The following is a 14,832-nucleotide window of genomic DNA, read 5'->3' on the forward strand; positions in this document are numbered from 1 at the left end:
CTGCGGGTTGCTGTGGTGACCCTGAAGTGTCTCGGATCCGGTGACTAACCCCCCTCTCTCCCCTCATCCCCCCCCCACCCTCCCCTCCCGACGAACCTTGTGTCTTCCCCCTCAGGTAGGTCGGGTGAACCTGCTGTGGGCCATGCGTTTCTGCTGAGGTCTCATCTTCCGCCACCATGAGGCTGACGCCCGGCTCGCCTCCGCCCGTCCTGCCAGCCCTCCTGGCTCTCACCTTGGTCGCCTCCCTACCTCGGCTGTCCTCGGCGGCCACGCCGTTCCCCCAGGACCTGGAACCGATCAGCGTCGTGGGCAGAGACTGTAAGTTTTTGTTTTTTTGTTGTTGTTGTTTTTTCTCCCCCCCCCCCAAAAAAAAAAAATGCTGTTGCGTTGCCATGGCGACCCCTTGTTGCAGGAGCAGAATCGGAGCGAGGTGGGGGGGGGGGGTCACTGAGGTATTATATCTCATCACAGGGGAGCGGAGCTTATTGAGGTGGATGCGTTTCGGGCCGCGGTTCGCAGCAAAGTGCATTTGTCGAGGTTCCTTCTGCCGCTGGAATATTTATTATTAGATTTATTTGTTGAGGTCTGTTGACGCGGTGTGAAAAAAGGCCATTTCAGCTGTGCAGAAAAACACGGGTCTTAGTCAGAGCTGAGGCGGAACCTGGTTTGTTGTTTAATTTGCTGACAATTGTGATGTAAAATCATCAGCTGTAACTTCTCCAACATCATATTTACTCTTCAGTGTGAAACCGAACCAACTGGAGACAAAACATACAGCAAACATTTCCCTCAACAACTGCACACTGAAGGCTCGTGAATTAAATCTGCATTGCGATTGTAATGAGACTGTTTTTCAGGGTGATCTGACTCCTGACCTGTCAGGAGGAGTCCAAGCAAACAAACAAACAAACTCTGGGTTGGATTTGTTTGTTCGGGCTGGAGTGACAGCTGTCAATCAAACTCTTAAACAGCCACCAAAATCGGTGGTTCCAAATAGAACTGATTATGCAGGACTGCGGTCACCAAAAAGTGTCCAACGACGGACTTACCTGTCAGTCCAAAGGACTTCATGTGTACTCCATTTGATTATTACGTGAGAGAGGAACTGGGTACGGACCAGAACTTAAAAGGCTGCAAAGGATATATATATATATATATATATATATATATTTTTTTTTTTACCCACCTTGGTATCACACCTCACATTGCACCGCGCAAAAGTGCCATCAGTCATCTCGAACTATCACATTATTGAGACGGTGGCGCTCGGAACAACCCACCCGCCGAGTACCTTGAAAAACCGACTCCCAACTATTCACTTCATTTTACGTCCATGAAGCACATACAATACTATCCTATAATAATGACGCCTTATTGGCTCAAGAATGAAACTGTTAAAAGAGCTCATTTTCGTTCGCCGTTGCACTTTTCTTCGAATATTGCATTCGAGCTCGATACCATAACTCCCCCCTCCGTACGACTCCGGCTACTGTCAATGGAGGCTAATATTGAAATATGACCCTGCCCCGCGGCGCAAGAAATTAAAACTCCAGAGCGCCAGCCGGTCAGATAAGAATTTGACCGAGGAGACTCTTCCGACATCTGCGACCCCCTCCTACCCTCACCCCCCCACCCCACCCCGCTCCATCGATGGCACCCAATCGCCGGGGAGGTCTCCAGAAGAGGTCTTGGCTGCTAAATGTAATGGCCCATAATTGATTTAAGAGGTGGCTGAGACCGTGGCCCACACGCTGTAATTGATCTATCTGGAAGAGAGTAACGCAACCATTAGCAGAAATAGCTGCGCTAATAGTGCTATATGTGGAGCGCCGTCCCAGGTGTAATGAGAGCAATTTGTCACCTCTGGTTCCAGCAGGTGACAGCGCGGCGCAAGGTCCCTCGCAACTCCGAGAGACATCCATTATGAATCGCGGTACTTCGTCAGGTTGAAGTCTGTGAAATCAAACCTAAGCGACTCCTTTTTTTTTTTTGGAAAGCCAGCGGACGACTCGACCCAGCGTCGAGGGGCTTCAAAAAGTTTTTTTTTTTTTTTTTTTTCTGGGCGTCTTTTTGATTATTGACGGGCCTGTGGCGTCGGGTTGCGGCTATCGGTGGGCGGGACGTAGTAACCCCCAACTACTTGTTCCAAACCGCTCGGGACCAGCAAGTTGGCGCCGACCAAAAGTCCAAACTCGAGGCTTCACTTGATAACCACTCACGGTCGGTTGCCGCTTGGTTCCAATTGGTGGCGGTGGTCTTAAATAACCGTGACCACCGTCGGCTGCTCCTGGATTTCACGCACCCCCCGCCCCCGCCCCCGCCCCCTCCGAGCGGCGGCGGTCTCCGCTGTCCCCCTTAAACTTTTAAAGGATGTGAAAGTGCTGAAGAGTAATTAAAAAAAAAAAATCCTCATTTGCCCGGTGGAGGGGGAAGGAAGTGGGGGGGGGGAGGGATAGAGGACGGCCAGGCGGGCAGTCGAGACCCACCGGGACTCTCTTCACCAGACAGCAGCGGCAGCGAGGTCCAGCACTCAGCCAGACATTAGGCGCTTAAATCTTTAAGCAGTCGATTCGAGACGAGTGGTTCGGGCGGGGGGGAGGAGGGGGAGGGGGCGCGTCTCCCCGTGGAGAGACTAATTTCAGTTTGTGGCGTATTTCTAGCGGGGATTGCTAATTCAGCAGCAGCCCGGGTCGGTCGGGAGGCGGGGGCGGAGGGAGGGAGGGGGGAGGGGGGGGGGCACTTAACGCAGTGTTTTACAGACCCGGAGCGCCGTGGCCTTGAGCTCAATCTTTGCTCGCTTGAAAGAAAAACAAAAGAAAAGGAAACTGCAGGTGACGTTTCTGTGATGCGGAGGACAGTCTGGTGTCATTATTTTATATCTGCCCGAAGCGTTCCTTTTTTTTATTTCTTTTATGCACCTACAGACTGACTGCCATCGAGGCGCTGAAAGTACCATCCCGCCTTGTTTAAACTCCCATTTCTCGCTCCCTTTTCTTCGCCCGCCGTTCGAGAAGAAGGCAAGACCGGAAGTTAACATGCGGAAAAGGACGAAGGGGAAAAAAAAATGGGCGACGTAGCGTCGAAATGACGTCGCTCGCTCTTTTTGTGCACCGCTGCGCCTTTCGAAGTGCGTCCTGCTTCACTCTTTATTTTATTTTCACCGAGGTCTCGTCTTGCCTTATTTTCAAACCGCGCTGGAAAGCACATCGAGCCGCATTTCATGTGTGAAAAGATGCGATACGAAGTTATTATTATTATTATTATTATTATTGTTATTATTTAAACACGTGGACACGTGATTTCCTTTTAAATCGACTCTTTTGGTTTTATTTCTAACAGGGGATGTTAAGAGGCGCTCTTTGCCGGCGAAGCTCTTTAAATGTGCCTCTCGCGTCGACACTACGTTGAACTCTCGTGACCTCGCGCGCAGATGATTTCTATTTAAATGTGGTTGTGGAGCAGACAGGCGCACCGACCGAGCGACTTAGCATCGCGATGCTCTTGATTTGTTTCCTTGTCCTCGCTTGGCTCATTCCCCAGACGTGTCTGTTCAGAAATGCTTACCAGGAGCCGTTTATTTAAATCAGATTGACTTCTATGACACGACTGCCTAATTTGCAACTTGGGATGCTATATATATATATATATATATATATATATATATATATATATATATATATATATATACATTTTTATATATTTGTTTTTTTCTCTCTCTCTCTCATCCCCCCCTCATCCACCTCCACAAGTACACATTAGCATATAGTGAATGCTCCTGGGTTTTTCAGCACAATAGGCCAAATTGTAACCTTCGGTCAGTGTTTCTCTTAAATTGCAAATAACGCCGTGGACGAATGTTTAACCGTTGCTGTCCTGCCGCCTCTTTTGTAAACGTGAAACTGCTGGTTGGAAGAGCGCGACAGCAGAGAGTCCAAACCGCTAGCTTTTAGCTTCATTGTCTACTTTTGTTACTTTTACCAATTTTGGAAATAAATATTTTGAACTAAACCTCAAAGGGAAGTCAGATGTTAGCGTCTCGTGACTTCTGAACTTTTTGCTAAGAGGGTTATCTTTTAGGCACGATGAGTCCTTGACCGAATTCTTTCTTCTTTTCTGTTTTTTTTGTTTGTTTTTTTGTTTGTTTGTTTTTGTTTACCCCACACAGCCTCCTACCTCTACCCCAGCTTCCAGGGGCTCATGTCGGACAATGACACCGTCCGCCTCGGCCTGGACTTCCAGAGGATGCTGAGGATCAACCACATGCTCTACATCGCTGCCCGGTCAGTCATCGCTGCTCGCCTGATAGTTTACCGTCACAGAGGACGACGTCGTCACGTGTCCACGCAACCATTTTCAGCTGTCGATGCAGTAAATCATTTTACCGCCTCTTCAAGTGCGCAAGTCTTACAAAGTCCGCGCTCTATCTAAGCTTTAATCTGAAAATCTGATCGTGTGAGTACTGATTCATTTAGGGTTCAGGCCCCGAAGCGACACAGCAATACCAAGGGCCAGGCGATCGCGGGCCGTATTGAACAACAGGCACTGCGCTAGTGATTACAATTGGCCATATGGTGGCGCTATAGTTAACGGTCCACAAAAAAAAAAATGAAACTTGGTCGATTTTTATCTTTGACCAGCTCTGTTGCTTGCGGTAGTCCAGTCACAAGTTCCCTCACGCCCCCCAAAACCGTTATCCACGGAGCTCTAACGCAGTTTGATCAGCAGCCAACAAAACCCCGAAGTGTCCGTTTTTGATTGTCGGAACAATGCACGTCGTTGTCTGGCTTTTTATTTACCAAGTAAAGTTAACTCAGCATCAAGTCCGTTCAGATCCTATTTCGCTCTGATCGCAGGGCGAGGAGCAAATGTGATCTCCCGAAAGGAGCAGAGAGCCCGCCGGGTACGACGTGATTTAAAAAAAAACAAAAGTTATGGAGATCCTTAATGTGCGTGAACTGGCTTCATATTTTCCAGAGCTGAGCGCAGCGAAGTGCAAGCCTCGCCTCAACGAAGTGATTCAGTTGGAAAACTTACGGTGTTGGAAAACTTTCGTGAGGTCCTAAAGCCAAAAAAAAAGCCAATAAACTTTGCCTGTTAATCCACCTTCCAGCCGGTGTTGTTCAACAGCTGTGATCAATCCTAGTGAGCGAAACCGAAGTGGGTTTTTTTTTTCTTCTTCTTCTTTGGAAAACCGGTTTTGGAAGCTCTGCATGGAGAAAGCATGTTGAGATTGCGACCCCCTCCCTCCCTCCCCACCCACCCCACCCACCCCTCCCCACCTCCCCCGCTAACGTCTCGGCTCTCCGTCTCTTGCAGGGACCACGTGTTCGCCGTCAATCTCGCCTCTTCATCGGAGCAGATAATCCCGCAGCAGGTAGGAAAGTGTGTGTGCATGTTCACCTCGCTGCCATTCAGAGTCTTTATCGGGAATTACATGTTCATATTACATATTTTCCAACACATAACCTTTAAGCGAGCATGTGGTCGTGGTCGATATCCATTTATTTTACGGGCATATTATTCATTTCGAAGCCCCGTACGTGTCATTTGCTTTCTGACCTGGACGCTCGTCTGTAGATTTTCCTTCATGCAATAAAAAAATAAATAAAAAAAACTCCCAAGATGAGTTTTTTTTTACTTCGCAACTTTTGACATTTTTTGGGGGAGTGTTTGATCTCTTGATTCTTCAGAATCGATGCCAATAATCTGTGAGTTACCAGCCTCACTTATAAGTTCTTGGTTATTAAAGTTTTTGGGGATTCTGTGGCCAATAAATATAAAACAGTAAAGTCTTTCACATAAGTGAACGTGGGCTTTTGCTTGTCAATAGTGATAGTCTGGATAATACGTCACCCTTACAAATAGGCCTTCGCCCATTTCTAAGAAGCATTAAATGGAAACCGCCGTTCTTTATGTGGCATTTTTGTTTGCGTTTTTCTGAACCGCACCTAGTTTTTTTTTGTTTGTTCCTTTTCTTTACAGAAAAACTCGGGACTGTTTGTATCTCATTATTTTTCCTTTCTAGCCTTTGCCTGCCTTTTCATTCAAGTATCAAGCAATCTCTCTTCAGACCTATATCTACGCCAAGTGGAGCCGCTGCTCTCGCTGCTTTTTGAAGTGCCATGCTCCTTCCTATCTGAATCTCATTTGTCAAACATGATTGCACTTAAATAAAAGCCCCTCAAGGACTGGGCTTTTGTTTGCTTGTGTTTAGATTAGTGCCAAATACATACATTCGTTCTGATAAGCCCGCCGCTCCACATCGAGGAGATCCGAACTATTGATTTGCTTCTGAGCACTCCATCGTTAGTTGATGGTTTTTTCAGAACTTAAATATTGAATGTTTGTACACGATGCTTTTTTTTTTTTTTTTTTTTTTTTTTTTTTAGTCATTCACTCCAACCCTCAGCCTGCGGCTTGACAGCAGGAACAGAGTGGAAAATTATTGAAGACCCATATTTTGGCATCACTTCTGCCTCTCCTTATTCCTCTCATCCACCCGAGCGCCGTCATTAGGGTGTGACTGACTCACATCACCAGAAAATGGTGTGTCCTCTTCATCACAGATCCATTCCTTCACGCGGCCTCATTTTTCAAGTTTTTTTTTTTTTTTTTAAAGCGGCTCTTCATTTTTCACACCGGGGCGCTCATTCACATTCTCCCCTCCACTGATCTCCCCGGGCCCTCGGTGGCCATAAGTAATTATTAGTAAACCAAATCGAGCGTGGACTAAGGCAGGACCTATTACCATAATGCTGACTCCTACTGAATCGTGTCAAGATCTTCACAAAGTCGCGCAGGAGGTGTTCCACCAAGAGACCGGGAGGGGAAAAGTGCTGGCTTTTTAAAATCAAAGACAACAAGTTGGTCTTTCTTAAAAGTGATTACAAAGTGAGCGGTTTCGGGTCTCAGGATTCTGGCTCAGCTTATTGTTGGCAGGATTTTGTGGATAGATCTCCTTGTGTTTTATGTAAACCAGATCGAAAGATGTGCGACACTCTGTGGTGGCAAGGTGATCTTGCCTTGAAGGATAAATCTGTCTGTATTTATTCTTACTGGCATAAAACCAAAAACGATAATTAGTCCCACTAAAAAGTCTGGTGTTGTCTGTGTATCCGAAGCCTATTATATCTCCTTCCTCGAGTGCCATAGAGCTCCATTCATGTCAAAAGAACAGTGAGCCTCGTTGTTGAACTGGTTGACGTGTTCTGTCGTTGTGGCGCGTACGGTTCTGTCGTTTATTTGGACTCAATTTTAACTCTACTATCCTGCCGCCGCACATAAAACACACAACCTCAATAATGTTCATGCTTCCAGGTGCCATTATAGATTATATGTAAAAATGTACGTCGTCTCCGGTTCTTAAAAGTAAAGCCAATGCAGAAGTGCCTGAAAGCGCAATACCACTTAGAGCCACTAGGGGCGCGTTCCAAAAGGGGGAAAAAAAAAACTCCAATAGACTCCCATTCAAAAAGCGTTAACTTTTCTCCTGAATTACGAAGTCAATCATTATAGTGTCATTAGATAAGTTCACTCCTTCTGATCGTTGTTCTGGTGGTCCTTCAAAAAATATTTCCATTATTAATTAGATATCAGGTCTCAAAGTATGTTTGCGGGCATGCCAGTTTTGATTGATTGCTCCTCCCTATGATCGTCCAAATGTGGTCACTTCTGGCTCCAAAAAAAACAAAAACAACGAGATGGCGGTGGCCAAATCGCCAAAGTGGAGGCTTCAAAATAGCAGTTTACATCAAATGTGATGTCACCTGTCTGGTTGCCACAGAGGGGTGTCGTGGAAGTTAGAAAATACAGAGAGAATGATTGACTCGTGGTGGTTTTGGACTTCTTATTCGACTTGACAGTGGAAAGGGAAAAAAAAAGAAAAAAAATTGCACGAGGGTGCTTTTGTAGATGTACGGCACGAAGCCCTCCGCAATTAAGATGCATGTCTCTTCTTCCTCATTGAGAATGCTGTCAGTTTTCCCATCCGCCCGGTAGCTGGGAGTTCACCTGTTTTAAGAAGTTTCTGATTTGACAGCTGGACTGAAAGCTAAATCGAAAACCAGCCCAGAGAAGGAAAAAAAAAGGAGAACGAGAGGCCTGCGGGATAAGTTGTGTTTCACTGATTTCTGGTCCAAGAGAAGTGAAACTTTTGCTCCCAAAAATAAAATTTGACTTTTAAATCGAGGTGGTTTATTGTGAGGCTGAGACGCAAACAGCAAGACAAAAAGATGCTGGTCTCTCTGGACTTGTACGGTACTTCCCAGTGTTTACTGTCAAGTACTGGACTTGGGCTCGAGTTTTCTTTATTTCTTTTTTTTTTGGAGGGGGGGAGGCTCTCAAACTTTTCTCCTTTTGAGAGTTAGTTTGACAAAATGAAAGTGTCCGAGAGCTACTCGTGTTCAGTCACGATTTATTTACATAGCCGAGCTCCGCCCAAACCAGCTGAATAACCCCGAATAACAACTCGCTGTCAAAAAAACGAGTTCGAAATGTTTTTGAAAGGAATATTTTACCTATTATGCATTTAAATTGCAGTGCTTGGAAGAAAAACAAAAAGCCTCCGGGTATATTTAAAGATTTTTTTTGTTTTGTTTTGTTTGTTGGGCAGCTAGAAGTCGAGTCAACGTTCAAATGTGGCCAAAATAATAATAATAAAAAAACATAAAACGTGACAAGAAGTTTGAAACATCACCAGGTCCGTGTGAAGTCGTGATACCTCCTCCCGGTGCTCGGAGCTCGTTCCTTCATAGCGTAACGTGTCCCTGAGTGAGACATCAAGCTCCTGTCTGCTCACATATTGCGGGGCGGGGGGGGGGGGGGGGGGTGATGTTGACGAGAAGGAGGCGAACCGGAACGGGAGTGCACACAACTCGCCGTACTCTCCGTGGTATCAAAGAGACAAATTTTTGTTGGTGAATTACCCCGACAAGCGGACGGGAGATGCATTCGTTCCTCGGGCGGCCAAAGCTTGTTAACAACTCGATGGATCCGTTTCCGCGGCAGCCCGCCGGACGGCTCGGCAACTCGTTCACACACAAACAAAAAGTGTCTCGTCGGGTGTGCCGGATCGGGGCAGGGCTTCTGGCCAGGAAGGTTAATTGGGGCTAAGTGACTCCTCCTCGTTACAGACAGTGAAGTGATGCAGGCATCCTTTTGCTCCCCTCCCCTTTTTTTTTTTTTTTTTTTATCACTAAGGAGCCACAAATGTTTAGCCGGCCGCCGCCGCAGACATCCCTCATATTCCTCTTGTTTGTCCGTTTTTTTTTTTTTTTTTTCCCCCGTTGGGTTTATTTATTTATTTTTTTCCTCCACGAGAGTTTATTGAAATTAATGAGATTTTCATCACAGCTGTTTGGTAATAGCACTTGAACGATTGGGAGCAACAAAAGCTGGGATGGTGAGAAACAGCTTGTCTTTGAGCTGACAGTTGGCGCTCTGTTCATTTTTTTTTTTTTTTTTCTTCTTTCTTTTTCAGAAACTGACTTGGAAGACGAAGGACGTGGAAAAGTGCACTGTGAGAGGGAAAAACAGCGTGAGTATTCTCTTCCAGACACATCCTTGTCTCTTTGGTTGGTTTTTTTTCTTGTTTTTTTTTTTTTTTTTTTTACTCATCACTTCCCCCCCCCCCCCCCGCTCTTCCTGTCTTTGTTTTTCTGCCTCTGCTTCCTGCACAGGGAAGTTTTGTAAATAAGCAATAAAAAAAAAAGTACCGCGCAAGGTAGCTTAACAGAATCGGCACCCACAAGCATCTGGAGACTACAACCTTGGTTTTTTTTTGGGGGGGGTGCATCACACGTTTGCTCTCCAGAGCCACAGTGGTAAAAAAAAACAACAACAAAAAACAAACACTAGAATCAAGCTGGAGATCCCAATAATGACTGTAAAACTGTTTGAGCCAGTAAAAAACAAACAAACAAAAAAAAAACGGTTTAACCTACTGAAAGTCCCGCTTTGATTGTGTCGTCGGCGTCGCCCGGGAGCCGACGGGGGACCCGACGGGGGACCCGCTCCCCCGATGTACGATACCATCAAACGGTTCTTCTCTCCCGACAGGACGAATGTTACAACTACATCAAAGTGCTGGTGCCCCGCAACGACGAGACGCTGTTCGCCTGCGGCACCAACGCCTTCAACCCCACCTGCCGCAACTACAAGGTGAGGTCCCGCCGCCGACTCCCGGCCTTCGATTACAGATAAGAGATCGCCGTGACGGCATGTCCGGGAGGTACGTTTCGGCCGTTGCCGTCGCGCCGCCGGGTATCCGATTTGCTGGCGGAAACGGCAGAACCGCGCACTTCAAAACTCATTCCGCGTTACGGGCCGCTCGGTGCGGAAGCGCCCGTTGATATCATTTCATAAACACTCGCGAACGCGGGCCACGGAGACGGGACGTGTGGTTTATATGAGTGAAGTCGCGGTTTTTACGCGTTTGCCGTGAGTGCAAAAGAAGTCCTCCAACCGGCGGCGGAGCCGATGACTGATGCCGGCATTTCGAAGTCCATTATTGGAAGTTCATACGGCTAATGTTTGTTTTATGAAACGTATTTATATAAGCGCATTAAACAGACATCAATTTTGTGGGGGAATATTCCCTTAAACGTGGTCGATAAAGAGCTTGGCAGGGTGTTTTACAGATCAATACTTTACCAAAGATAATTACGCTACTGTTTTATCACCACGGAATATGATTGGGTAGTTTGAACGATGAACTCCTCTGCAATCGTACGTCATTGTAAGTAACTATTAAACCTTTCGACTCCGACGGATCCAAATTGCGTTCAAATTCCCCCGCCCGTTCCTCCCGGTTTAATGCCGCGACCCGAGCTTTCCGGAAATGGCAGCGACTCGTCTGCACGACGAAGCGTTGCGGCGGCAAAGTCTGCGTGAAGCTCTGCGCCCGCGACTCTTGACAGAGCGATTCCCCGACGTCCCGGTCGCTTCGTAACGTACCGCGTGTCAAAAATAAACAGCGGGTAAATCAGCTGTTTTGAAATCACAGCTGACCTCTTTCTACAACATACGGTTGATATTACATCCTACTTTGTATAAAACTTTTTTTTTTTTTAAAAAGACATTCATGACATTTATTTTCCGTCAGGCACCGAGCATATATTTTTTTTTTCCAAATTGCTGAGTCATACAGAGTCCCACAAACACGGTTCGGATATTGCCAGATTGTACACAATCCCCTCTACACACCTATAAAACCATATCTCCACTGACAGTATTTATCTGGCGAGACGCATGTCAAAACAATTCCACGAGGCTGACATTAAAGATCTCTAAGTACTATCAAATTAAATGATACGAGATTTAGATAGGCCAGACTGTCCTGAAAAAAAAAAACACAAGATATGGCATGAAGGGTTAGCCCTTACTGTGACCGAGATATGAGCTTAAAAGTAAAAGTAGTGATATGACCCTGAAAGCGGCCTCGGGGTTCAAAAGGTTAAAATAACGCGAGTGAAACAGATGAAAGGTCTAAAATCGAGTCGGGGAAAAATGGGTCAGCGTGATAAAGGTGTAACGACAAAAGTCCCGAGTCTGATCGTCTGCTGGAGCCTGAACAACAGGTAAGATGATGCTGAACAGAGATGTACTGTGAAATAACCCACAGAGGTGAGTCCCACCGGGTTGGACTCCCGCATTCGTTCGCTGTAAAAGAAGTCTGGTAGTCGTTTTTGTGGTTTTTTTTTTTTTTTGTGATGATGCAACAAACAGCTGCGAGCTCGCGCTGCAGGGACGCACATAAAAATAACTGGAAAAGTAATAGCGAAAAACATCAGCGGGGGGGAGGGGGCGTTTGAACAATCGTAAACAACTGTCAAATGCAAGCAAAGGGCACATGTTGGAATAAAGGAGGACGGTATCTTCGTTTTAGTCTTGACGTCAGATTTTTTTGTTTGTTTGTTGTTCCTCCTAAAAACAGACGTTTTCAAATAATCCCATATATTGATAATAACCCCCCCCCCCCCCGCGCTCCTCCTCGAGGCGGCCCCGTGTTTGTGTTTTTTTTGTTTTTTTTACACGTGGCCGGGTGACTTCAAACGCGCGACGCCGGTGGAACGATCCGTTTGGCTCGACAAGACGGCGCAGCAGCGAGCAATCTGTTGACGGAACAGGAAATATGCCGACGGTAGCGATGATCCGACAGCTTCCTTCGCACCTCCGAAAACGAGCCCGAGGGGAAGGAGACGGGGCGGATGGGATGGGATGGGACGGGATGGGGTCGGAGGGCGGGGGCGGATTTGGGAAGAGCGTTCGAGAAGGCGAATCCGTCGCCAGCTGCAGCTCGTCTCCTCCGCGGTCGCTCCGGTGATAAATAACGGCGCCGCTCTCTCTTAAGTGGAAACACTCTGCGCTCCTGTAAAAAGGCCCCGGACGGCACTCGTTGGAGGACGACGCAAAAGGTGAAGCTCTCGCGGTTTCGAGGTCTGCCGGGAGAGAACCCCGACGTGATGTTTCGGCGTTGACGTCATCCGGGTCGGACCGTGATTCACAGCGGACCATTAGAGGATGAGGAGGAGGAGGAGGAGGAGGGAGGAGGAGGGAGGAGTACGAGTGCTACAGCGGTGACTGTAAATCTAACCGTGCAGGAGAGTCTGAAGTCCAAAGGGGAGCTGAATAACTCCAGACTTTCAGTGTTTGTTGGGGTTGTTTTTTTTTCCACCTACGAACCAACCAAACGGTCCATATTAAAAGACCCGGAAAAAAACAAAAACAGGATCCTTCTGGGGGGGGGGGGGGTCCACTACGGTGCCCAACAGTATCAGAAATGAATTAGAATTAAAGGTTTTCAAGGCGATTAAAGCAATTAAAGGAGCTCGTTGTTCCCACTGTGGATACTCAAAAGTTTTAAAGAGACCAGACTGTTTATCGCGGATTTGTACATTTGAAAGTGTTTGCAACGTGGGCCGCAAATGAGTAAATCTGCTCAAACAGCGCACTTAACGCGCGCGCTGTACTCAAATTTAAAGCTTTACGACAATTTGCTCCGCGGCGTTTAACAACTTCGGCTCCTGCTTTTCTTTGCGGATGAAGATTTTTTACACAGAAACCAGATAGTAAACCGATCAAATGTTACGCTCCTTTATAGATTATTCGCCAAATACATTTGAAAACTTGACGCTAAGCCGATGCATCGGCTGTAATCATAGTTTAAAGAGCTATAAAGGGGTATTTAAATACATTTTGCAGATATTTTCGACAAATTCTCACCACTTAAACCCGCGCGCGCGCGCACACACACACACACACACACACACACACACACACACACACACACACACACACACACACACACACACACACACACACACACACACACACACACACACACACACACTCGCTCTCCGCAGCTGCTGCCTTAAATTTATTATCTAACTTCTGGAGATTTATATCCTTCTAGCTCTCCGCGATCATCTGGTTTTTTTTCCCCGTTGTCAGAGTTGAAGAGGTCACGGATGTGGCGGCTCCATGTTTGTATTTGTGCGAGCTTACGAAGCCCGCAGGTTGCGGAAGAAGAAAATAAAGAGACATTTGTTGTCCACCCCCCCCCCCCTCCCACCCCCCCACCGACTTTGTCCTCGGAGCTCCGAAAGGCTTAAAGTCGCGGAACAAAAAAGACTCTTGTGCGCAGTGAAAACACCGCCGACCACATGGAAGCGTGTGCCGATACGTATCTGTACATATCTGTAGGTGAGGGTACAACAAATCTCCCCCCCCCCCCCCGCCTCCTCCAGAGGTGGGTGGACACTGCGTATCTGCAGCTGTTATCTATCTTGTATTTCTTGGTATTCAACTGCAGGAATAACTTCTGAGTCTGTGGTGAAAGTGGGCTTTTTTTTTGTGTTTTTTTCCTAAAGTTAAGAAGGAAAAATTAATTTTTTTTTTTTAAAAACTACTCATTTAAAAAAAAAAAAAAAATCAAAAATATTGTATAAAATATAACAACGTGGCCTTTTTCAAAACGTAATCAAATTAAACTAGCACAGTGCCCGTTGAAAACAGCCTGTTTGTCGGTGTGATTCCCGGTTTTTATTCACGTCGAACGGTGACGGTGAAGGTGTTGTTGTGTTTTTTGGGGGTCGGCGGGAAGCACACGGAGAGTTTAACCAGGTTGCACTCTGGGTGTTTTTATTTATTTTATTTTTTTTGCTTGCTTCTTTTTTTTTGGACTTCTGAATCTCAATGAATCAGGGACACACGGAGACTTCAATGCTTTTTTCTTTTTTTTTTTTTCAACCCCTTTAAATAACCTTTTATATATCTTTTACATAGGTTTATATAGGTTGTTTGTTTGTCGTTTTCAAGTGGTTTTTTTTTGTTTTGTTTTTTTGTGGCCGCCTTTTCAAGAAAAAGTATTAATATCGGTGTGAGAAATTGGCTGGGCGACAGGTCTGAAATCAACAGCACCATTTCTTTTGGTGGCATAAACGTATGCAGTATTAGTAATTGAATGCAACACAAAACGTGCTCGCTGCTAACGTTGGCCTAAACGCCGCTAATGCAGTTTGTAGTGGATGTTCCTGTTCTGAACGGTCTTATTTCTAATAAATAAAACTTAAGTTGGCGCCGCGGGCAACAGGGTAGTTAGCCGGGTGTGCTGATGTTAATGTTTTACTTGAGAGGACGAGCGAAGTGTAGTTTAGAGAAGAAAAGAAATACAAAAATACGTGACCCTTCACACACTTTAAATGAGTCTTGCTCTTCCTGCAATCCTCAGTTTTTTTTTGGGGGGGGGGTGTTTTAGGGGGTGGGGGGGGGGAACCAGAAGTCAACATTTTGACAGTATTGAATTATTGCCCAAGTCTTATCGGGGGGTTATAA

The 14,832-nt window shown here is 46.2% G+C and overlaps 1 protein-coding gene across 7 annotated transcripts in view; it reads left to right on the forward strand.

The window, feature by feature from the left end:
- Window positions 1–14,832, forward strand: part of sema6cb (semaphorin 6Cb) — a 156,307-nt gene that overhangs the window by 86,919 nt on the left and 54,556 nt on the right. For all 7 annotated transcript variants that reach the window (XM_069711939.1, XM_069711944.1, XM_069711943.1 and 4 more), the window contains 5 exons: window positions 116–318; window positions 4,166–4,280; window positions 5,317–5,374; window positions 9,479–9,535; window positions 10,057–10,158. In XM_069711939.1, coding sequence (XP_069568040.1) covers window positions 177–318; window positions 4,166–4,280; window positions 5,317–5,374; window positions 9,479–9,535; window positions 10,057–10,158 — 474 coding nt within the window. In that variant the 5' untranslated portion in view covers window positions 116–176. The remainder of the gene's footprint in view (window positions 1–115; window positions 319–4,165; window positions 4,281–5,316; window positions 5,375–9,478; window positions 9,536–10,056; window positions 10,159–14,832) is intronic.

The sequence above is a fragment of the Brachyistius frenatus genome, unplaced genomic scaffold (genome assembly GCF_029030835.1).
Source record: "Brachyistius frenatus isolate BFR_SWC_R1_liver_20210118 unplaced genomic scaffold, ASM2903083v1 Contig_104, whole genome shotgun sequence".
In the NCBI taxonomy this organism is placed as follows: Eukaryota; Metazoa; Chordata; class Actinopteri; family Embiotocidae; genus Brachyistius; species Brachyistius frenatus.